We start from the raw sequence: 25550 nt of genomic DNA, 5'->3' as shown, positions 1-25550 counted from the left end.
AGTTTAACAGAAGTTGGAGTAAACAAATTCCCATAAGGGAAACTTGATTTTAAGATGTTTTCTTTGGAGGTGGGGGTAAAGGGGAGACAAAGAAAGGGAAGAGGATTTTGAGCAGAAGACAGATTTGCCATTTAGTATTTCAGACTTATTAAACTGTAATATTATGCAATAGCCCAGATTTAAGCTAAGTGCGATAGTCAAATCGACCTGGATGTGAGCTGATACTAAATTGGCTGCCTGGGAAATATTGGCTAATTCTCAGAAAATCATTAGTCTGAACCAATATCAGAGCATAAGGCCTAGTTTCCCAGACCCCTCCTGCATCGCAAGGATATTCAATAAATTAAATTGGTTTTTAAATAAAAGTTGAGAAATGCAGAGGAGCTTTTACCCAACATCTAATTTTATCCATTTTACATGGATGCATGGTCCAAATGTCTACAGTTTAATTCACTGTTCCAAGGAGTTCTCTCGGCAATACTTTCTTGATTCTAAAAAGATATTAGAAGCTACACATATAATTAGGAGTAGAGAAGAAAGGAGAAAATGGAAATGGAAGCTAGAAGCAATCGCCCTAACCATGGCTCCATATCAGAACCAGAAAACTTTTGGGAAGCTAATTCTTAATCCATTGCTGAAACTTATACACAGCCAAATAAAATAAAGCTATGGTGTACTTTGTAAAGGCTTTGGTGCAAATTATTGAGAATCTCAAAACAAAGCAAATGTAAACCAAAAACAACTCATTCAGACCTCAGAAAAACCTAGTTAGCAAATCAAGTAACTTTATATAACTATGTAACTTTATATGTATAAATATATATAACTATATATATGTGTGTATGTATGAAGGGCACACATATAAGCTCGAGTGCCACAGCGACAGTGATTGGTGTTGTGTGCCTGGGTGTATGTGTGGTAAAGATTCTGGCTATCTGTGTATTTAGTTATGCTCTGAGGGGCAAGAGCCTCTGCAGCCTCAATCGCTGGAGCTGGGTGCTGGGAGGGAGACCAGCTCTACTGGCCTCGCCCTCCAAGTGTTCGGATTGCCCTTTCTGGAACACTCAAACGAATCATCCCATCCCCGAGGCCCTGCAGACCCTGACGTCACGAGGTGGGGGTGGGAGCGCAGTCCCGTTTCTGGCCTGGCCGCCAGCGATAAGAACCCTCGGGAAGAATTCACCGCTCCTTTTAATACAGTAATTATTTTTCTGCCTTCTGCGGGTGGGGGCGGTTCTTGCCTGGAATGTTGGTATCCCTCCCTTCAGGAAGATGCCCAGGGACGTCAAGTTTGCAGGATAACTTCCTAGGCGAACCTTAAGCTAGGAAGGGCACTTGGAAAAGGAAGAAGTGTGGTTTGAACAAGGATAATTTCACAGAAAGGAGAGGAAGACCCCAAATTTCTGTATTGGTCTCTGAGTCTAAAATGAGAACCCTTTGCCTTTTCTTATCACCTAATTCCCCTGGACAGTGAGAAAAGTAATAGCTATCAATTAATCGTATTTTGTGTCAAGATGACTTTGTACTCACCTTCTACGAGGTAACTATATATTATCCTTGTTTTACAAATGGACAAGTGAAATGTCTGCATCCTATCCCTACCTGCCCTGATCCTAGAGGGGCCCAATATTCCGGGGAGCCCACATTGCTCCTGTAGCTTCCCACAGCCATGCCAATCCGAAGCCTCTGACTTAGGGAAGCACTAAGAGCGGGATAAATAATGCTGAGCCTCAGCACCAAACAGGGACAAATAATCCTTTAAAGTAAGGGTCTGGGGTAAGAGGCATGAGGAAGGCAGAACTTGAGGCAGTCACCCTCTGATTTGGGAAGTTTGGGGACTTGAACCATCTTCAGCACCATGAAGTCAACGTGGAGAAGGCTGGGGTGCAGGAGGTAGAGGACTTTGGAGGGGCGAGGGCCTGTGACGCCTCCGGAGACTTTTCAGACTTGCCCCACGCATCAGTGTCCAGGGCTGGGAGAGGAAATCGGGCCATTTGGGCAGAATCTGGGCAGGGAGAACGCGAGCCCTACGCGGCAACTTCCCAAGGAGCCCCACGGGGGCCGTGGCCAGTGCCGCGGTGACGTCAAGTCCCCGGCCAGGAGCTAGCCCGCCTCAGCTTCCATCTGCCCGCGCATCCGCTCCCGGCGCTGGGCGCGGAGCGCTCCCTGGGGCGGGAGGGTGGGAGGCCGGTAAGCTCCCAGCCCCGAGCTGCGCCAGCACAGAAGCCCAGGGAGGGAGGCGAAAAATAGTTCAAAGCACCGAAATCTTTACTAACAGTGCACACTTCATTCTACACATGCAGGCAGACGAGGGTAACGAAACGAGTGACTCTATGTAGATTTTAAATCACCTGACAGTTCTTTGCAAAGTAGAGCAAGCATCTCATGTCCAAAATCCCATAAGTAGCAAATATCTTCGCATTCTGAAGTGAGAGGAGGACGGTCTATTTGTTTTTGAAGAAAAACTGAGTCCACCGCTCAAGGAATCCGAAATATCACCATTACACCATTTAGAAAGTAAAATCCATCTACAACCATATACAGAAAGAGCTCCATGCCACAGGAAATCCTGACCTTGTCTTAGCAACCCACCCTCCCAAAGATAAGTCTCTTAGTCAAAATAAGAAAGTCAAGCCCATTATTTCCTAAAGGCTGCATAAACAAAACATACGAAAATTGAAAACAAAAAGTGTAAAACTGGACCACATTGGCAGAAGTGAGAGAGGTCATAAAGTCTTCCTGGGTGGTATCAGAGGTCATATTTCCACGAAAGTTTTGTTTTTTTTTTTAAATAGAAAATAACTATGAAAGACCCAGAACCAGTTCTCTGGTTTAGGCAATTTCCCTATCTTTGGAAAGTTCCCTCCACAGCTGCTTACTCTAGAACTCCGGAAGCTGTGTCCCTTTGGACTTCATCCATATTTTCATAGTAAAGGTCAAGAAGTTTCTCTTTCTCCAGTCTTTAAGGGAGTCACTTCATAGATGAAGTCCCTAAGGAAATTTATCCAGTCATCTTCCTACTTTGGTCAAAAAAGAAATAAATCAACACCCACTCTCAATCTCACTTGTGGCTGTACTGAAAAGCAGCCTTTGCTCTGAGAGTAAGGAAAGGCAGCATAAAAAACAGTGAGATGCAAATTATTTTAACGCAATAGTGGGAGGGGGAAGTGCTGGAGAATGTTAAGGCAAGCCTCTGCTAAAGCTCATGGCAAAGGAAGTTCCTTCCACCAAGCAAAATATAAGCACCTGTTTTGCAAAAGCAATAAATAAAAGGGAGGGGAATATAAAAAAACCTCTTTTAATTACAACAAATAAATAAATAAGCAGTGCCAACTAGCAGGTGATCAAACCACAGTCAAACTTCAATCTCAGAGCAGTTAGCTATAAACTGTTAGCAGTTGAAAAGTAAACCTTGTGCACACAAAGGCACTGTTTAATTTTCTTCTTGTAAGGGTTCTAAATGAAGACCCCATCACTATGCAGTTAAGCGGTATTTCTTGTCCCCCTGAGGCGCTGATCAGTTCTTTATAATGTGAGAAAAGTGGCAGCTCAAAACCCGTCAATGGAGCTCCCACAACAAAAGTTCTGAAAAGCTGAATGAATTGGGTTTGTAATTACTGCATCCCGTCCCCCACCCCTTTCAGCTTATCTCTTATTCATTCACCTTGTGTTATTGTCAAAGACTCTAACTCAAAATCATCCCCTTCCCATTTTACCTGGGGCCACGGAGGAACTTATGACATGGCAGAAATGGAACACTTGCCCCCACTATACCTGGAAGTGTTTAGCCCAATAGGTAGGAAATGGAGGAGGGATTATTTTGTACCCCAGTTTACTCAGACTGCTAGTACTCAGCCTATGAGCCTTCTGTTTTAAAACCCAAAGTTTACCGGGAAACAGGAAGATGTACCCTTTCTAAATTCAAAGCCTGCCTGAATTTCTGAAATCCTGACATCCCCACTTTAAAAAGGTAAAGGTTATAAATAAATCCCTCCCCTCACCAAATTACAAGGCCCTAAAAGACCACACCAGATAAGATGTCAAAATTAAGATAACTTATTATGTTGTTTTTTCTTTTAAGCCAAAACCAGTAAATAATATTGGAAAAGAGACTATACCCCCCCCCCCCCACACACACACTCCCAGTCCAGGAAAAGATTTTATGAAAAAGTCAGCTTTAGAATTCCAGGGCTCTGTGTGTATTTCAATCCAAGGCATTGCTGATGGAGAAGATTCTCCTGAGATTTCCTACTGTAAGAATGTGTCGGTTCTAGAAATAAGTACAGCTATTACAACCAAATCTACTAGCAGACTAAATAATTAATTGAAGCGTTGCTCTTTGACCCTTGAAAAGTCCAGTAGGGACACGTTTATAGTAATAATACCTCCGAATGAGCCCTTGTCAAATATTCATTTAGTGGTTAATGTGAGCCATTTTCCCCTGGGACCGTCTGTAATACCAGCTTCCCAGCATTGGCAAGAAACCTTGCTAATCTACTACAGCTCAGCAAAATATTTTAACACTCTTTATTTAAAGTATGGGAGGGGGTGGTGCAGGGAAAGAAAAAAATTGCAGAGGGAACAAACTATAATCTCATCTTTCTGCACATTTCTATTCTGTGTATAAGGTTAACAAAACATTAAATTCACTCTTTTGACTGCAAATTGAATGGTTTTAGTCAGCAGGATAATATTCCGAGGAAGGAACTGAACACTCTAACAGCACTGGAAGATAATCATCTCTGGGCAATGTTATAGGTTTACCCTCTTCTTGGAAATCATGTCATAATTAAAATATTGTATGTTCAATATTAATCTTGACATGAAACTACACATCTTGGGGAACCATTTAACCCAATCAAATTAGTGATTTTCCTCAAATGCAGTTTATCAAAATGGTTTATATTTGCAAACAAAATATTTTGGCTTTCATTTGGTTAGGAGATAGAAGACTAGGAGGGGAACAGTAGTTCTCTCATTCTATGCAGACAGTAATAATCATTCAAAACTAGTTCAACTTTTCATGATATTGCTCTTTCCTCTTGCAAAATATTTGAACCTGAGTATTTTGCCAAAAAGTTGTTGTTTTTAGTCTGATTTTGTGGGCTCTTTTTTTTAAAAAGGAGGTTAGGAGGTTAGCACAGTGCAATTACTCTGAATACCAATATACATTTCTAATATATTTCTATTTTTATTTTTCAAATATATACACACCATATAGTTGATTGGCTTAAATTCCGGGAATATTCTCCCCACCCCCCCAACAAGATCATTTGGATCTTGGATCTTTATTCAAAGTTTCTTTTATTCGTATGTGTGAGCAAGAACTGGCGAATGTGCTCATTACCACGTGAATAATCCGTATATGCATTACAATGGCTGGCCAGGCTGGGGGAAATTCTTTTAGAGTCTCTGCATTAATTAGGGGGGGAAATGCCTCACTTAGAATTGGGAACTGGCATAATAATTGTCCTTTCCCAGTACAATATTACCCTAAAAATGAGGATTAAAAAAAGGAATAAATAAAACCCAACAAGCACCTAAAATAAAGTAATCCACATGAAATAAAAATACAGAAAATGCGATATATCCCCAGTTGAGTCCAAAACTAACATTAACAACACCACAAGAAAGAAATAATTTCTTGGAAACGAGAAGATGCAAACCAACGGGATGAGCTAACTTAGTGGCTGCAGCCGGTGCTTTACTCAGAGGTGGAAAGTGCAGCTGGATTCCAACTTCTCCAAAGTTGTAGCAAGTTCACACAACAAGCCCTTGAAATTGTAGGAAGGAAACCTACGCTCTTAATGCCGGATTTTAGGTTCCTGGTCCCCGTTGGTGGGGGAAGAAGAGCGAGGTAAGCAGCGAATAAAAAGAAAAGTCTCAGAATCGGTTTTACAGATTCTCTGCCTGCGCCAAAGCGTGCGCGTCGGTTGCGATACAGAAACACCGCTAATTCAAAGACCATGTCGATTCCTCAACTTTTCCGCTCCCACTGAGGACAACTATAGTCTTTCTTTACCTTTCCTAGGGCAAAAGAAAACAAATCCAACCTTGTTTCCCCACCCCTTTCCTCCTCCCCCTACTTCTCCACCACTGTAGTAAAACATGGTTAACAGATCAAAAGCACAATCATCTTCAAATGTGATTAGACCGGACAAAGTAAAATATCTACCTCAGAGTTGATTGTTTTCTTCTTTACTATGGCTGTTGCCTGGCTTCTCTTTTGCTTGTTATCAGCTGCAGAGATTATCCGATTTGGGGCTACAGGCTTGGAACCGCGCTGCCAATTTAAGAAATGGAATTCGTGGAGAGAGAGGAAAAAAGAAAATAAATAATAATAATAGTAATAATAGCCGTGATAAGTCAGGGAGATTTGCAAGACGCTCTTTGATTTCCCTCGCCCCTAAACAGAAAAATGTAAGAGAAAGTTTATGAAGTCAAGGAACAAAGAAAGCAAACCACTTATTTCTTCTCAGACAATAGCAGGGCCAGAGTAATCCAAACAACCACCCAGCAGATGAGCACTTTGCTAGTCTAGTTTGCAATTATTCCGATACAAGAAGCATCATTTTCCCTTATAACCACGTTCCAAAGGGCCATTGTGCTGTGAAGAAAATGAAAACAAAACCAGCCAACCTGGTTCTGATTTGGCTCAATACCCCATCTGCTAAGCTACATGAAAATTTTTAGAATTGACTCCTTTCTGGCAACAAGTGGCATAAATCAGTTTAAGTCCCCATCATGCTTATTCATGCTGCTTAGAAAAGGAGGGGGTGGATTTACAATATATGTCCCTCGTTTCTATTTTGGAAATGACATAAGCATTTCCATTTTTCAAGAGTACTTATTCAATTAATCATCTAGCCATTTATTTGTTGCATTTCACATTGAAACATGCTACTGGGCTAGAATACCAAGGTTTTAGGTACTTTGCTTTCTTGGCTGCGCACAGTATATTCCCCGAGGAGTTGAGTATAAACACAGTGTTATCCAAGTAAATGAAAGACTCAAGCATAATTTCAGTGTCCATATTTCAAAAATTTATTTATCTCAAACTGTGCATAATGGAGTAAAAACTTAAGTTGAAAATGTACCTGTTATAAGGATGGTATTAGTTCAAATATATACATGGATTCTCGGCAGACTGATTCAATAATACAGAGCCGAATCTTTAAAATACAACTACGGAAAATAAAAGGGGGAAAACCTTAAAATATCACAATAAATTTACAGAAATATTACAAACCATAAGAAAATATTTCAAACACAGTAATTTCATGTTGCTTTTTATCTGAACAAAATGTAAAGTTGGGAAACAAAAGCTATTATAAATTACCAACGATGTCAACCTGCTCATGGCCATTTTTGCTTTTAACAGTAAGTTTAAAAAATTTAGTACAATCTAAAACTTTTGCCCCTTTAAAGAATACCATGGAGATGGTTTTGCCCGTACTTATTCTAGTTTTTTCCTTTTGTACAATTTTTAAACAATTAAAATGTCCAAATCTGAATAATTTTCTTCTTTGCACATTTGCAACTGGCCTAAATTTCAGCTGCAGAATCAAAATTCAGCAAGAAGCCTCTCCTTGAAAAATATTGGCAAATTCTCAGCTTATAAACAATGGACATTTTGATTGCCATGTTTATCTCGATAAATACTGTACAAAAGTTGCTTGCAAATATTAAAACATTTTTTTTTCGTCGCTTGGAGACTAGCTCTAAATATTATTGGTAAAGACTTTTGCAAACTTTCTGCAAAGCTCCTACCGTATCACTAGAACTTTTAAAAAGTTTTGCGTAGTTTTCTTTCCTCCAGATCTATACAAGGTCCATTCCCTCGCCCTCCCCACCCTCCCCACCCCCTGGTTTTCTCTGTACAAAAATAGTCCCCCCAAAAGAAGTCCAAGATCTCTCATAAGTTTTCTTGCCGGCATCGCGGTTTTTTGAGTGTGGATGGGATTGGTGTTCTCTTTTGCAGATGTCATTTTTTTTTGTGGGTGATGATTTTTTTTTTTTTTAAGCGTACCGGGTTTTTCTCCATACTGTTTCTTACTCTCCTCCCATTTCCCTCTTTTTCTTTGAAAATTTTCTCCCCCCGCCCCCTCCAGTTCACTGTCCGGCCCTCACATGTGAGAGAGAGGCAGTGTACCGTTGATGGCCGTGCCGGGCACCGGGCCGCTCTGGTAGTGCTGGGACATGTGAAGTCTGCTGGGGGCGGCGGGCTCTGGCACCTCAGCGCCGGGGAGGTACATGCTGATCATGTCCCGTAGGTCCCCGGCCTGGCAGGGCGCCCTGGAGTGGGAAGAAGAGGTAACCACGGGGGGGCTGGAGCTCGCCTCGGACTTGACCACTGAGCCCATGGAACCGAGCGCCATGCCAGGGGTGCCCTGCTGCGAGTAGGACATGCTGTAGGTGGGCGAGCCGTTCATGTAGGTCTGCGAGCTGGTCATGGAGTTGTACTGCAGGGCGCTCACGTCGTAGCGGTGCATGGGCTGCATCTGAGCCGCGCTGTGCGCATTGAGGCCCGGGTGCTGCGGATAGCCCAGCTGGTCCTGCATCATGCTGTAGCTGCCGTTGCTCCAGCCATTCATGTGCGCGTAGCTGTCCATGCGCTGGTTCACGCCCGCGCCGAGGCCGGCGCCCACCCCGACCCCGCTCGCCATGCTGTTGCCTCCCGGGGCCAGCAGCCCTCCGGGCAGTGTGTACTTATCCTTCTTCATGAGCGTCTTGGTTTTCCGCCGGGGCCGGTATTTATAATCCGGGTGCTCCTTCATGTGCAGCGCTCGCAGCCGCTTGGCCTCGTCGATGAACGGCCGCTTCTCCGTCTCCGACAAAAGTTTCCACTCGGCGCCCAGCCGTTTGCTGATCTCCGAGTTGTGCATCTTGGGGTTCTCTTGGGCCATCTTGCGCCGCTGCCCTCGGGACCACACCATGAAAGCGTTCATGGGCCGCTTAACTCGGTCTGGGCTGTTCTTCTGGTTGCCGCCCGCCGCCGCAGCAGTAGAGTTGCCACCGCCGCCGCCGCCCCCTGAAGTTTGCTGCGGGCCGGGCGGCTTCAGCTCCGTCTCCATCATGTTGTACATGCGGGCGCTGTGCGCGGGCCCGGCCCGCCGGCAGCAGCCGACCCTCTGCCCGGCCGGGACTTTGGGGGGCCCGCGGGCGGGGGGAGAGGAGGAGAGGCGGGCGGGGGTGTCGGGAGCGCAGAGCTCCGCGAGGAAAATCAGACGAAGAATAATTTGGGGGAAGAAAAGAAAGGCAAACTGGAATCGGGATCAAAAAAGCGCTTCCCTCCTCTTCTGGCCGATCCTGCCGCCGCCGATGATTGTTATTATTATTTTTTGGAAAGGCTTAAGCCTGGGGCTCAAACTTCTCTCCCTTTCTTTCTCTCTCTCTTCTTTCTCTCAGTCCTAGTCTTAAAGAGGCAGCAAACTACTTTCCCCCTTTTGCAAACACTCTCTTCTCTGCCTTGACAACTCCTGATACTTTTTTGAACAAGTTAATAGACAACCATCCATGTGACGGGGGCTGTCAGGGAATAAATGGGTTTCCAGCGACCAATCAGCGCGCGGCGGCTCCTCCACTCGAGCCCAGCCTCGCGGCCGGGTTTTGCATGAAAGGGGGCGGGGCCTGCCGCGCCGCGGGCCGCGCGGGGGAGGCGAGGGGAGGCGCGGCGAAGAGGGAGGGGGAGGCGGCTCCCACAGCCAGCCTGCCAGCCACTGAGAAACCTTTGTATCCCCCCTCACAGCAACAGGTCACACCACACGCCTTTTCGAAGGAAGTGGGTAAACAGCACTAAGAGTATGATTTTTTTCTTCTTTAAGTTTAATCTTGATTTACTTTTTGGTGCGAGCTGCTGAAATGAGGCAGGGGCACGAGAAGCTGGGGTGGGGGTGGGGCAGGGCAGAGAGGGTGGCTCTGGGCGACTGTCCTACTAGTATTTCAGGAAACCGGCTGAGCTGGAGATGGTGTGTCATTGTTCTCCCACTCCTCCGCACACTTCCCCCCAACTCCAGCCGCTCCAGCTCTTCTCCCTAACCTAGCTCTTCCGGTTGCCCCTCTTCTTCCAAGGGTGTCGACATTCGCTCACCCCCTTGTCACACTGTCCCGACGAGAAGTTAAGAGACTGAAAGCTCTGTCCTCAAAATCCTCCTTGCTTCCACGTAATTTGCTCTGTTTTAAAACTAAATCCTGCTCGGACTGGAGCTGAGGCCAGGCCGGGCCTGGGTGAGCAGCCGAATCCCTGCTCTTTCCTGCCCAGTTCAGCCCTCCGGGCAGGAAACCGGGAGGTTTGCCTTCACCCCAGCCACATCTCCTACCCATCTTTTTCCACTCTGTCAGTGCAAAGGGGATGCTCGTTCTCTCTCCCCATTCTGCTGAGCCTTCCTAAAGGAGGGATCTCAGTGGTGCCGGTTTCCAAAGGGGGCTGAGGGAAGAAAGAGCAACAGAAGGACGCTCAGAAGACTAGGGGGAGGGTAATAACTTCCTGGCATCCCAGGGCACAGCTTGGAGGTGGCTTTTGAGCTTACAAACTACCTCCCACGCAGAGTTCCCCAGAATCAGCCCTGGCATTCCCCCCACTGAGTTCCACGGCTACGGCCACGGCCGCATTGCCCCTGCCGCCAGGGGCTGGGGCTGCGCTCGGAGGGGGCTCCAGGCTTGGGAGTGTTCTTCAGGCACAGGTGCAGGCCGGGCTGGCTGGAGGAAGGCGACCAGGACTGGGGAAGGGGGGAAGCCCCCTCAAGGCTCGGGCTGGAGGAGGAAGGGATGGGGGCGGGAGTAGGGGCTCAGGAATCTTGCCCTCCCAGGACCCATGAGGGTAATTTTAGCCGCTTTCCCATTGTCCCGATGTAAAGATTTCAATAGGTAGGCGCTCAATGCGCGGAGCAATGGCAGCATGTCCGTTACAAATAGGTAGTTTTGTTTCTCTTGTTGTCGCTACATGGAGTCAAACAAAGCCCCGTCTAAGTTTCCTTCCACTCTCTTGTTGGGATCTTTGTGGCTAAAATGCACTTGACTACAAAGCCGGGGGCTGGGGGGGGAGAAAAAAAAAAAACCTGATGCTATTTATTTTTTTATAAAGGGCTTAAACCATCAGGGTTACTTATTTTCTTTCTTCTGTAACCCTCTTCTCCGCCCCCCTCCTCCCCTGATCTACCCTTACTCACCCTAAGAAAATGTACTGAATAGTATCCGTAGGCCACGTTCCATTTATTATCTTTACAAACTGTGCATTGTTTTGTTCCTTACTAACCTTCCCATAACCATCCTCCCCACTCCCTCCCAACTTTTCCATTCCCTGACCTCACAGGCGTTTCAGTTCTTGTCAAACTCGATAGGTATGCTCACTGGAAACCCAGAAAAGTTGTGAAAAAGAATCTTGCAGACTTTTCTTAAAAAAATTGCTATTTCCCATCAGCCTCTCCCCCTGCAATTCTCTTTTTTGCTCTGAAGTTACTTTCGTTTGTTTTTTACTTATTAGGAACTAGGGAGGGATGAAGCTAGCCTTCTGGAAACTCATAAATATATGGTACTCTTCAAAATAAAGCAGTGTCTTCTGTTTATTCAAGGTGTAATATTAAGCTAAACATGGATCTGGAGATTAGGAAAGAGAAAAGGTTGAGTTGAGCTGGAGAAGAGAAGGCGGCCACCGGCTTTTCAGCGCGTTTGGTTTCAGGGATGTGGCTGGTGCGCCCCCTACTGGTGGATTCTCTTTTCCAAAGACTATTGCTTTTATCTTCAAAAGGTGTTTGGAAGTAATTAAAGAAAAAAAATGAGGGGGATGGGAAGAAGATCAAACTAATTACACGTAATCTAAACAAAAGAAAAGTTAACATATAAGCTATGGAATCAAATCACAAGAATCGGATTTAATTCGCTTAACTTAGAAATGTACATATAACCTCGAGATAAGTGGGAGGTTAAACCATGGGAAAAAATAGGTACAAATTATGAGATTCAACATATGAATGAATTATGATTGTCCAGACACCATGAAAGACAGACCAAGAATTCATTTTATGATTGTGTATGCATTGGTCCGCGCTTAATAGCATTATTCCAAAAACTTTTTAAAAGCTTATGGATAATTAAGTTTGAGGGGGAAAAAAAACCCCAAAAAACAAAAAACCAAGGGGTTGGTGTGGATAATGGTAGTATATATACATTAAAGTAAATATTAATAACAGATGGTTATAGAAGCAAATATTAATCTCTCTCTAAAGGGTAGTAATAAGAGGCACAAGTTTTTCCTTGGTATGATATATGAAAGCTTTTATACATTCTCAGATGCATGTGTTTGTGTCTGAACTCTACAATAATGCATTTAAGAGGTTAAAGGGGCTGGCTAGGTCTTTTGTTAATTGCTTTTATCATATAAATAAGCTATGGAAATACATTACAATTGTGTTATCATTGGTTGCATTTATTTACAGCTTTATTTTAATTAAGTCTGCTGTACTTATCAAAGCAATAAACTAACTGTGGCTGGTGTTTATGCATAATAATGTGCTATGAAAATAAGATTAAAGAAGATGATGATAGCAGGAACAATTTTCTCATTAGATTTTTAAGAACATATACATTAAAAAATCAGATCACCGGCCACTCTATTTCAATCCAGCACCATTACTGGGCCCTAAATATAATAATAACTATAACAATCATCATAGATGACAGAAGCAGCACTGTTTTAGGTTTATAACAGACGGCTACAGTACTAATAACAATACATCATTGACTACTGGGGAATCAAAATAAGACTTGGAAGAGGGTGCTTCATCCTCCGAGAATTTAAAATGTTGCCATTGGCACAATTTATGAAAATTGAAAGTGCTTAATCTAAAGACTCTGTAATATTTCCCTTTTTTAGGCAGCAAAAACTGCACTTTCAGAGTAAGATTAGAAATTAAGGAAAAAACGCATAATGCCCAGGATATTCTGATTTGAGTTTGTTTTACTATAGGCTTCAACCTCAAATCCTTAACAAGTGTAACTCAATTTTATTTAAAAATCTTTTGCATTGATATTTTCCTCCTAAACTCCCCTCATCCCTCCTCAAGTATTAAATCTGAAGCCAACTAACAATTTTGTGGAGATAGGGGACTGTAGACTTATTTTTTCTTCTTAGTGGCAAATAGAGGTTTAACTTGCAGTAATTAGGTGAGAACTAGCCAAGCATCTTACTATTATGATGCTTGTTAAAAAACGCTTCTTTTCTGCATCTGCATTTGAGTGTGTTCCCCTCCTCTCTTAATCTTCTTATGGAAATGAAGGCAAACGGCAGGGAACCTGCAGAGTCTTGGAGAATGTCCTTGTTAACTGGAATTTCTCAGCATTGCTAATTAGCAGAGTTTGACGACCACCAGTATTGGGGGGAAAGCTCTGTTTAACCACTCACAAACCATTCCGAGGAAGAGCAGACTAATTTTATTTTGTAATTAAAATCTGAAAAGGGCCCTATTTGACAGTTAGGGCTATGAGAGTTTTATCTCCCCGTGAAATAATTACTGCCTTGATAACTCAATTTTCTGAAAAATGTCAACTGTGGGCTCCAAAAGTTTTAATTTCATTATGTAAGAGAAAAAGACAGAAAAATAGAAGAAAATGTACAGAATGGATTTCTAATTCTGGAACTGGTTAAATATATTAGGAGTTGGAGTTGGCCAAATGAAGGCTTTTTTTTTTTTTTTCCCTCCCCTTTTTGTCTTATTTCCTTCGGATCCTAACCTTCCAAACAGCTCCAGTGAAAGTGACCATAGCAGTGATCATACTGCAGTGAAAGAGATCATACCAGTAATATGGTAAGAGGGAAACAAAACTAAAAAGAGAAGTACGGCAACATGAGAAAAGTTCCTGATTTTAAAAGCCAAGAATAAAAGAAGATTTCAACATTTAGGATCATGCCGGTGTAATCTGGTAAGATGAGATTTTATTGATATTTATCCTTCAATATAAGAAAAAAGAAAACTGAGAATTCCAGACTAAAGAAATGGTATAAGCCAATTTTTAAATTGTTTCCTTCTCCCCTCTAAACTGCAAAAAACCTCAATCATTTCAAGTTGGATCATGCCACAAGACTTCCAGATGATCAACACCTGATTCTCCAAGATTTATAGACAAATACAGATAAATGAAGGTAAATAAAAGTATTAGAGGAATTGTTTTCCTTACAAAAGCACCATATATTTCCCAAAAATAATCAAAAAAAGAAAAAAAGCAGGAAACCGTTAGAATATTGAAAGTAAGAACAAAAATTAGACTAGAACTGTACTGTTATCAAACTCCATTTGCTTTAGACTGTGAAGGATCTCCCACAAAAAAATCCTAGAGGAGACACTTAAATTTTTATAAAGCAATTTTTAACATGACTCCTTCATCTACATTTCCCCCACTTTCTTTCTATTGCCAAACTTGTCAGATTTTGGAAGCATGAAGGATTATTGACAGGAACAGAAATAATAAATGTTTCTAGACGATAAAAAGAACAAGCATATACCTCTATCCTTTCTTATTTACTAAGACATAGATGTGCATATGGATGCATGGTAGATTGACAATTTAAAATTGCTTAATCATGTTTTTTCTTCTTGTCTGTCCCTTCAGCACCTTGCCTTTAATTTCCAGAAGTGGTATTACACATAACAAATGAACAAGGGGATAACAAATGCTATTTCAGTCCAGACCCAATTTCACCAAATAATTTCACTCAAGAGCTGTAAGGACCCTTGAAACCTAAGGAATGCAGGGCTGCTCTGCATTTAGCTCCTTTTTATACTCATTCTCTTTCATCTAATTCCCACTGATGAAATAAATACATTTTTAAAAGAATTCAATAGTTAGAAAACTAACTATATTTTGTCTTTCAAATTACAGCAACAAAAGTAATACGTAATCACTTATGTACGTCTTTAGGGTTATATACAATAACAATCATATTGCTAATAGTATTATATATGTATATCCTTCATATATTCCAGCTCAAATATTTTCTGGAAAAGGGGATTCATACTTCACAATTTCATTTCCTTTTTTGAATTATCAAGCAGTTTTAACATAAGATTCCATCTCTGCACTGCAGCTGTTGTGCAGGGGAAAAAATTCAGTGTGCCCATTAAATAATCTATTTAAATATAAACTCCCCTTTTAAAGAGACAAACTGAAAACTTAAAAAGCTGCCACCAGTGGTTTTCATTTGTATTGAAAAAAATGAACCTATGATTTTGATATTAAAATTTAGGAGAAGGGAATGAAAAACAAAAATAAAAACCCAGCAAACAGATCCCCAGGAACTGCAAATGGCCCAAAAAATTCTTGGGCCTTTTCATACCTCTAAACCATTGCTGCAGCTTGGGAGTCTTACTACATACCTCCCTGACTGATCGCACTATCTTGTGCAATTAATCATACCAAAAGAAAAAGGTTTCTTCAGAATCCTAATTTTCCACTGACTAGGATTGTTATCCTCATTTCAGGAAAAAGATCATTGTTTCAAATTCTCTGATTATTTCATTTAGTTGTGACCACAACTTTTGAGTGGAAAACAAACATTCCTTAAGCTTTTTCTAGACCATTTTAAATGACACATGAATGACACCTCAGTGCATGCTGGGCTCCACACACACTGCATTGGCAATACACCAAGCAGAGAGAGCATCTTTCCCTTAGCCTGGTCCCTTCCAAGCTACAGCAATGGGATTTAGTTTTCTTCCTTCTGGAGATCTCATGGTGCATACTGCTCCTGTGTTACTTGCAAAATCCCCTTTTGGAAATACAATCAGACATAATACAAACTCACAAAAAGTGACAACTCAACTACCTCAGAAGGCAGAGAGGTTTGGCACCCCCAAAAGCAAGGTGGGGAAAGAAAGATCTGCTTAACCTGTGCCTGAGGGACAGGAATACTATTAAAGAAAAAGGAAGAAAGACTTTCACCTGTTTTCATGAAAAAGTACTGAATGCAAACTATTTAAAAAAAAAACAAAACACCTACAATTACCATCAGCTCTAAACAAAACTATTAGCCACTTTTTCTCCAAGATTTGCAGCATCACCTAGCTTTGGAGGCTACTCTAAATGAAAGTGTACACCCATCCTGGGCGGGCTGGCATCCTCTAGGCCTCCCATTGACATCTGGAGCCCTCTCCCCAAAGCTCTTCTGCTGTCAAAAGACATGTCTGAGAAGTCTGCCTTCCCAGGGGCCCACTTCTGCTCAACCCCTAGTGCCCCCTTTGCAGCCCCGGCTCAGACAGAGTTGGCCTTCCAAACCCATCCCAGTGGAATTCTCAGATCGCTAGCCTGATAATCTTTAAAGGCTCCTAAGGAGCTGAGGCTCTGACTTTTATCTCCCCTCCCACCCTTCTTCCCTTTTTGTAGGCTCTCCCTACTCCTTTCCCCTCCCCCCCTTAATTTGAAGATCATTTACACGATAGGCTGTAATGAGTCCTCCAGAAACTGTTATGATCTACAGTGACAATCTCTGCACCTAATTCACAGATTATTGACAAGCACTGTGGGCTCAATGGTGTCAAGTTGTACTTGTAGTTTCAACACCCTTCAGCAACCCACATAGCAGCTGTGCCCTGGATTAGGACCCACAGCCTAGAAGTGCTTATCTGCCTGCTGAATGGTGGAGAGATGAGTATCTGTCTATACCCCAGCTCCTTCAAGCTAGGCTAGGCTTTCTCCCTGATGCCTTGTCTGTTTCAGGGTTGGATCAATGGGACTAGAGGATCTTCAAAGTTTAAAGATAATGTAAAAGGGCAAATAATAATAATTGAGAGTTTATCCTTGAATCTTGGTTTTAATAATCAACGATTTTCTCCTCTTCCAAATAGCTCCCAAACTCAAAGCCCTACATACTGGCTTTCAGAGTGAGGCTTGGGTTCACCAGGAAAGGTGTGAGGGAATGGTAGGGAGAGGGGCTGAAGACATAGCGCTCAATGGATCCAAAGCCAGGCTGGCTCATCCTCCTGGATCGCCCTCAGAACTGGGCAAGACTGACTACTTACAAAGCAGGGAGCTCAACCAACAGTTGTGGGCTCAGGCATGGAAGCTGGTAAAGAAACCAAAAATGCCCGCCCCGCCCCTAAAGGGCGCTTCGCTGCTGCGGAGGAAACTCGGCAGGTTGCCAGCGTTGCAGCTTTGCCTGCTACTAAGGAGTCAGTCACTCGCTGCCCCCTCCCCAGCCCCCAAGGTGGAAGGGCTGCCTTCCTGCTGGCCAAAGAGGGGCGTGAGTTTCCAGCAGGGGCTGAGGCTGCCTGAAACCACAGAAATGACTTTGTGCTGGGAGAGCTGGGTGGTATTTCCAGACCTAGGCCACCCACTTGTTCAGTTCTTTTTTTCTAAACTAGGGGTTGTGCTTTCTCCTTGGGCCCTGGGAATTTGGAGGCTCACTGCCTGCCTTCTTCCCGCAGCCAGGTGCAGGCTCCTCCCCTTGCCCCCTCCATACAGGCCGGACCGCCTGGGGAAGAAGACGGTATGAAACCTCTGGCCTCTGCTTTTGCAAATTCTACATCACTTCCGAACAGCAAGCAAGTATATCTCCTTTACCTGGTTGCCTCCAAGATTCTGCTGGCTTTGGCCTCCCCATGCTGCAGGCAGTCTTGGACCGTGTTTGTCAGAAACACTGTTACCTTAACAGGGTTGGCACCAAACTTGGCCAGGACTTAATATTTGTGTAATGGGCAATCATCTTTGGTGAAGCAAAGGGTAGGGGAACGGTTGTCTGTAGCAGGGAATCCTGTTTGCCCATCATTTGGATAGAATTCCAGGTAAAAAATGATTAAATGCCTTAATTCTCTTCCTACCACTGTATCCAAACTCATTTATTGAGAAGCTTAAGCTGAGACTCGATTCTGGAATCAGATGGAGAAAGCGTCTCTCATCTTACCAAATAGAAACTTCCTTGAAAACACAATCTCAGGTCCGATGACTGTGGGAGGTGGGGAAGATCAACATTAAAAACAATTTCGGTAGCCACAGTGTTATACATTTTAAAAAGTAATTCTGCTATGAAAATTAAGCTAGTTTTCTTCAGTAGGCAAACTTTAAAAAACAATAAGCAAGCTCTCAACTTCTTAAGGTTTTTATATAAAAGTTAAAATTGTAAGTACATTCCTCAAGATAGAAATCATAACACCTTGTTGAGATCATGTGTTCATTTAGCACACATATTGTTTCAGTCTGATTTTAAGCACATAAACAAACCCCTATTTTCCCACTGTTTTAAATTTAGTGGATGTGTCATTTTTATAATTGCCTTTCTGAACGAATTCAAAGTGTACTTTTGCCCTCACTCGCTGACCAAAGAAAAAGCCAAAGCTCTTTCATATGTAGACAGGTAGTTTTTGAAAGTGTAAAAATGCTCCTCTACCCCTAGGATAATTTGGATTCCTGATCAATGAAAATGCTGAATTTCAAAAGAGAATACTTTTTTTTAAAATTTTTTTACCATTGACACTCCTTTCCTGAAATCCTATGGCTCAGAAAAAAAGAGGGTGTGTATGTCAGGTACTAGATACTGTTTAAGAAATTTCAGATATCTGGAATTTAATCGCTAGCCAGGGAAGGAAAAGTTTGATCAAATTGGTTTGAGGGATGGGAAACATTTAAAGAAGAAACCGGCCTTTTAATTACACTCTGAAAATAAATTTTAAAAGGATCAAGTTGTTTCGTTTACTCAGAGACTCAGTTACTCTACTTGAAGGATTTCTGAGGGCATTCAAGATGCTGCTGACAACGTCAAAACAGCACGCAGCCCCATCTTCCATTTTATTTTTCCAAATCTGGACAGAACGGGAGAAAAAACTTTTGTTTGGTTCTCCACTGCTACAGAGGAAAATTTTCTTTCTCTTTCTCTTAAAATCACGCCTCTTTTGCCTGTTTTACTATCACTGAATGGGGGGTAGATGGATGGCTGCCAGGATATGAGGAGGTGGAATAGAGACTTCTTTATTTTTTACTGAATTAAAATTGTGTTATCTCCTTTTAACTTTTTATTGAATTAAACTTATATTATCTTTTAAGGATATAACAATTTGCTTCTTTACCCTATCTCTTTTTTGGAGGGTAATAAAGAGTTTTATTTAACCCCAGAGCAAAGTTCTAGCTATTTCTAGGACTGGCGCTGCGCAGCTCCTACTGAGTCCAACAGGGGGCGCTGGGCACGAACCTGCGCGGCGGCTCAGCGTCGCTTCACATCTGAGCCGGGTTCCAGCCCCGGAAGGCGAGAGCCGCTTGCGGGGTCGAGTACAGAGCTTTAGTCTTCTTGGATAAAAAGAGATTAAAGGCTAAATTCTTTTTTGGGGTGTGTGCAAGTGTGTGTGCGTGCGTGTGCGTGTGTGTGTGGGGGGGTATCAATTTTAACCAACTACGAAAATGTAGAGCTTTTTATCCTTTGATGTTCTCATAAAGAAACTCCTATCGGTTGAGGAATTACATGGTTTCTGAGCCAACACTGCAGCTACAGTGTGAGGGAAATTATTTAATTAAAAATATATTTTTCCATCTGTTCACATGATCTTTTTAGAAGTACTTAAAAAGCTGACATTGATCTCTTTGGCCTGTTCACCCTGCCCCAAGTTTCAAATACCTTAGCTATTTCGAAGGTCTTTCTATTAATTTGAAGGGGAAAAAAAAAAAAAAGAGACCCAAATATTTAAATCCCCCCAAACAGTTACTCCTCTGCATCCCTTTCCCCCCTTTCTTTCTTTAAACAGAGACTTTTATGTGATTGACACGTTTCACATTGCGTATTCTGCAAAGCCAGGTATAAATGACAAGAAGCGACTCTACAAAAATTTTTTTTAATGCTGGACTACATAATACCCAAGTATAAGATGAAATCTACATAAAATTGTAATCCACTCACCCCCACCCTAACTTAAAAAAAAAAAAAAACACCCTTCACCTGTATTTAAATAGCATGTCTTTAATTACAGCAGTTGGGGATGCATGAGGCTGAAATGAAATTAGCAGTCATTACCAGTCCTTTAACTCTGTGGTGCTTTTGATCAGCACTAAATTAGCTTTCCAGTCCTAACAAAGACTCTACAGCAAGCAGTGGGCTGTAAATAAGACAGCGCGACCTGCCCTCAACACCTTTTCTCTTGTCAATCATAGCTCTATCATTCAGCCCAAGATTAACCTTTATCTACCAAATTTAAAAAAAAAAAAAGAACGAAAGAAAGAAGAAAAAGAAAAAAAGAGAAAGGAGGCGGGAAGTAAAGCCCCCTTACCACCACATGTCGAAATAACAGAGGTTCCTAAGAGCCCCCTTTAAATTGTATTATAATGAGCCAGTGTCAGAATCTGCAATTTCCAAATCATCCCTCCCCACTCCACCCCGCCACACCTCTCGAGTATATTAGAAGAGTCAGAATGCTGTTCAGGTGGGAAAGGAATCCCTTTCCCCAAATTACTAATTGGGCATGGGCCATCCTCTATAAATCAATTTGCCATTAGCCTTACTTCTATTACTCTAACGAATTTCAGGAGAACAGGAATGTTTGAAGAAAAACCATTGATAATTTTAAGGCATATACATAAGTTTCGGGGTTGAAAACAATCAATTTACTCCGCTAATAGTCTCTAGTTTCTAAGTCTGTGGAGGAAAAAACCAAAAGCAACAACAAAAACCCAGCTGCTTTTCCCAGTACTGAATTGAGAAAGTAAAAATATGGGTTCAAATTGCCATTAGAGGGCGCCAGAGAGCAATCCCCTATCTCCCCCTCGCACAACTTCCCGCAGAAGCCTTCCTAGCTTCCAGCATCGCCATGCTCTGTAATTCCTTCTCTCAGGTAATATTTCCTGCTTATCCTGTCCTCTTGCCTTTCTGGCCCCCTCAATATCAATCTCTTATAAAGAACAAAATGTCGCCATGTCCCTTTCCTTCTCTTTTTTCACATCCCTTCCCTCAATCACCACCAAAATAGTAAGATGCAAGATGAAACAGTAGCAACCCCTTAACATGTACCTTTTGACTCAACTCACTCTACTCCATGTAACCTTGGTATGGAGAAGGTTCTTTGCAGGGATGAAATGCTAGAATTTAATATTTTTGAAATGGAAGCCTGAATTTTTCATTTTTGCATTTCTCTCTGGGGGCTCACGGATTTAAAAAAATTTTTTAATAGAAAAGGAAACACACACACCACTGCAAGGCAACTGATTATGCTCAGCCCTAAAACTGTTCAGAAGAGAATAAAATAATGTCATTTCATTTCTGCGTTTGTTAAAGAAATCAAAATTAGTGTTTAATTCCAAAAGTTAACGCTTTCAGACTTAAATCTGTCTGTGTTAAATGACTGCTACACAGGATGTATTTCCAGATCTCTTAAAGGTCAAAAGAAAAAAAATAGAATGAGAGGGGAAGAAAGTGAGTTGGGGGGTGGGCGGAGAGGAGTGAGCTAGCAGTGAATGTCAAAGTTGGGTTGCAAGCTACTTACATGTCCATGCCAGATCAGGGTGTTGTCTTGTAGCAGTTTGATTGGCAGGTAAAAAAGCGAAAGAACGTGAGGGCTCCCTGAGCCTCTTGTCAGCCCAAGCTTGATCACTTCTCACCGGACAGAACGAGTTGAAGGAGCTTGCAATTCCCCTCTCGTCCTCCATCCAAGGCACCGTGAATCCATTTCGGCTTTTATTCCCCTCAGTCTCTCCATCAGCCTCCTGCCTTCACCCGCTTCGCCTTACACCAGCCTCCAAGACCTAGCCTAGCTTTGCCACTGCAATCCCCTGCAACAAGAAAAATCGTTTATGGCTTAAAACCCCAAATGGCTGATTTTTTAAAAGAGAGAGAGAGAGGGAGAGGGAGAGAGAGAGGAGAGAGAGGGTGAGGGGGAGAGAGAGGGGGAGTGAGAAGAATGCACCCAGAGAACAACAAAAAAGTCAGTTATCCTAACACTGCTCTATCCCCCCCACCGTACAGAAGAAGAATAAAAAAAAAAAGCTTTATGTTTTTTCAGTGGGTATTCAAAGATAATTTGATGCCATTGTTTCTGCTACAGATGGTTCTTTTAAATACAATAACACGGCTCTTTGTGCAGGCTACCCACAATAAAAATCGAAAGCGTTCCCCTGAATAACCATTTTGTTCTCTCTTGTATGGGGCCAACAAAAGATGCCGTGAGGTAATGGGTTCTGTTTATTGAAGCCATAGAATAGGGGTTTGATAAAGATTTTTTTAAAGCAGAAGACCTTGCAAGGTCGGGCTGATCTCTTCATATTTTTTTTATTAAAATATTTGTCCAATAGATTATTCCTTGGTGCAGCTGCAGGTTTCCTCCTCAATTCTTAATCAGCCCAAACATCTGTCTCTTTGAGAAGGGTTTAAAAAATCTGCAATTGTATCAATGGTGCAGTAACCTTATCAAATCCTGAGTTTTTAGGCTCAGAGCAGGCAAAGGCAATGGAGTTTCAATTCTTTTTGGTCTTGAAGGGGTGAGGTGGAGGGTTAGGGGGAGAGGAAACACACCAACCCCAGAGAGAGTGACTGGAGAAAACCAGGCTTTCCTCCCCGCCCCTGTTGGCCATGCATAAATGCACAAGCCAGATACACAGATCACTGAGGACTTGGGATGTGTCTCCTGATCTCTGCAAGCTCCACTCATGTATGCATGTTGGACTGAGGTTAGGCATGTTTCCTTACCACACTCCCCTTCTCTGCTTAGGTTCCAATCCCAGAAAACCTAAGATGGAAGCCCAGGGGGAGGAGTGGAACAAGTTACAAGGTTAGTCTCTTGCACCCAAGAGGTCCTACTCCTGGTTCTCTTGCATTCACTGTTAACTTTGACTCATTGATTGCTATCCTGCCAGGGGACTGGTGGCCACAGCTCTCCTGCTACAGTGTCCCATCCCCTCAGGCTTCTTCTTTTAGCCACCTGGCTTCCCCCCTCAGTTCCACAGAGAACATCTGCTTCCCCTCAAAGGGGAAGCCCTGCCACCTAGACCCAGCTGAGGTCTGTATCAACTTTGAGCCCTGAACATTTAAGCAATGAGAGTGCTGCAAGGCAAACACAGGGAAGAGGGCTAGGTTTCTCTACCTTTCTTTAGGAATTAATGCTAGGGTACTCTGGGCCTCCAATAGCTTAGAGTGACAGTAATCCACTTTCATGACTTCTGCTCTGTGTGTTGTCACTTGTGGCAAGACAATAGTCTGGGAAAATGGCTTTAATCTTAAAAACAAGTTTTCACTGGGTTCTCTAACTCTGCCTTCTGTCCCATTAGTCCTCCTTTTCTTCCCACAAACCATTCAAAATAAAAGAAAGATAAATACTCAGATGAATCCCTTAACAGAACTGATCTTAGCTTCCATGTTCCCTTTTGGAAACAACAATGTCATTGGTTTACAACTGGTCTGAAGTAATCTAGTAAGGGATTCTTAGAGGCTATTGCCAATTAAAGTCTTTCCTACAAAACTTGAACAACAAACACTAAAACAAAATTAAGCAATACTTCACGTGGTTATTTCTCAATACTTCATTTTATATCTCAAGATGAACACTTTAATATCAGTTTGAAAAGCATGAAAGTCAGGGCAATACTAAAAAAGTTATGCATATCCCAACTCTCTCTGGATCAAGAAAAATGTGCCTTCTGTATAAGTATGTGTTGGGAGAGGGAGGGAGTGGAGAGTGTAAATCAAGAGCGACCTTTAACAGAACAGACTGAGGAGTGTGTTACTTTCCCCACTGTTGGAAAGGTGGGGGTGCATTATGCAAAATTGAAAGTCAATAGTAGAAATACTTCCTCCAACTAAAGGCAGAGTGGGAGAGGGCAAATGTAAAATGTTTAATCCAGTGTTTCATAACCTTGCACTACAAAAGTAATCCACTGAAATAACCGAATGGTCTTTTCCACTTCCCTTGTCATATTTTTCCTGAATATCTTATAAAGATGCCCCAACCTGTTAAAAGCATTTTCCTTTTCATAATGAACTGAAAGAAGAATCTGAACTGCTTGTCCTCTTTCCACCAAGGGAGAGGTTAGGGGCTGAATCTAAGTGAGTAATATAGGAAGGCATTAGTGAGCACTCTAAGGTGGCTGAAGGTAAATAAACCTTACACATCTTTTCAATTGAATCTATTCAATCCCAGCCTTAAGGAAGTTAAAAATCTCTCAGGTGGCCTCACTCTGGTTAACGATAGGAAGACAGTGTTTAAGCCCCCAAAAGTTTTCTCAAAAGCTGTAATGCAATGACATCCTCTCTGACCTGGGGGAAGACTTCAGCCTATAACTAAAAAATGTGGAATGTGTCACAGTGACACAAAGTGACAAACTCCCTTGGTAGGAGAGGGAATCAAGAACTAGTTGCCTGCAACTGGATAACTGCTTAAAACAAACCAACAAACCTACAAACACAAACCTTTCTGTATCCACAAACTAAGCTTACTGATCATCATGTCTCTTGTTGGAGCAAACACATACCACCAAAACGATTCTAAATTAAAGGAACTGCTTTCTGACAGGATTAGGAAATCCATGTGTACCGATTTTGGGCGTTTATAGAGGGCTCTGAATTGGAAACTTCAGTATTCAAAAGTGCTTTATGGCCAAAGTTGAGCTCTCCAAATTCTGCAAGTAGCAAGCGGTACTGGCGAGATGGGTGGGGTGGGGATTACCCCCATCCCGGGACTGGGCTTTGGGACTGGAAAGGCTCAGAAGAGGAAGGGAGGGAGAGAGAGAAGGAAGAAAGGAAAGGAAAGGCAGAGGAGATAAAAAGAGGATTTAATCAGACTAATGGGACAAGGGATTAGCAAAAGGGCACCCGGGACCTGGTTTTAAATTGGCAAGTGATGCTTATAAGGAAACACTGTACGCACGATCAGGGTCTGGGTGTTCCAGCGAACCAGTGACCATACAAATCACGGGCTTCACAGAGATGGCAGAGTGTCATACTCTAGCCATCAGTTACCGTGAAAGCCATAGCCTCCCTCTCGTAGGCAATCCGTCATTCACTAAGTGGCCGCTCTACCTCTCCACACGGAAAGGAGTCGGACTCAGATGGCCTCCGGCGCGGGCTGAGTCTCGGGGAACCCCCCTGGGGACACGGGCTCGCGGGCAGGCGGCGGAATGCCGCCTGGGGCTCGGATAGGGGCGGCCCCCGCCAGGTCGGAGGGCGACTGCTGCCCAGCCTGAGGAGGGTACGGCTGCGAGTGCTCCAAATACACCACCGGACCTTGAAAGTATTGCTCCCGTCAACTCGCCAAAAGGATTCAATTATTCACTTAGACAAAACCAACACACAGTCCCGCCACTTGATAGGCCCTTATAATGACAGGGGAGCGCGGCCAGGCAGACCCTCCGCGGGACAGGACCCGGGGAGGAACGTGGTTTTAAATCCAAGCTCTTGAGATTCTGAAACCTAACCCGGGAGCGCGAACGAGTGTGTGAAGATGCACGGGAACCTCATTTTTCAGAGCCTCTAAAATAAACTTCTTTCTAGCCGTCTCTCCTTCGTCTTTCCTCTGTCGGGTCAGCGGAACCCGAGGGTAGCTGGATCGAGAAGGAACGAGTCTCATGGGCTCCAGCGGGCCCCCTAGACTGGCGAGTCC

General features: G+C 43.0%; 1 protein-coding gene across 1 annotated transcript; it reads right to left on the bottom strand.

Annotated features, from left to right (window-relative positions):
• SOX2 (SRY-box 2) lies at positions 8127-9086 on the bottom strand. The gene is given in 1 exon segment (NM_001123197.1): positions 8127-9086. A coding segment is annotated over 1 exon segment (960 nt).

The sequence above is a fragment of the Sus scrofa genome, chromosome 13 (genome assembly GCF_000003025.6).
Source record: "Sus scrofa isolate TJ Tabasco breed Duroc chromosome 13, Sscrofa11.1, whole genome shotgun sequence".
NCBI lineage: Eukaryota > Metazoa > Chordata > Mammalia > Artiodactyla > Suidae > Sus > Sus scrofa.
This window is presented reverse-complemented; position numbering and strand designations above follow the sequence as displayed.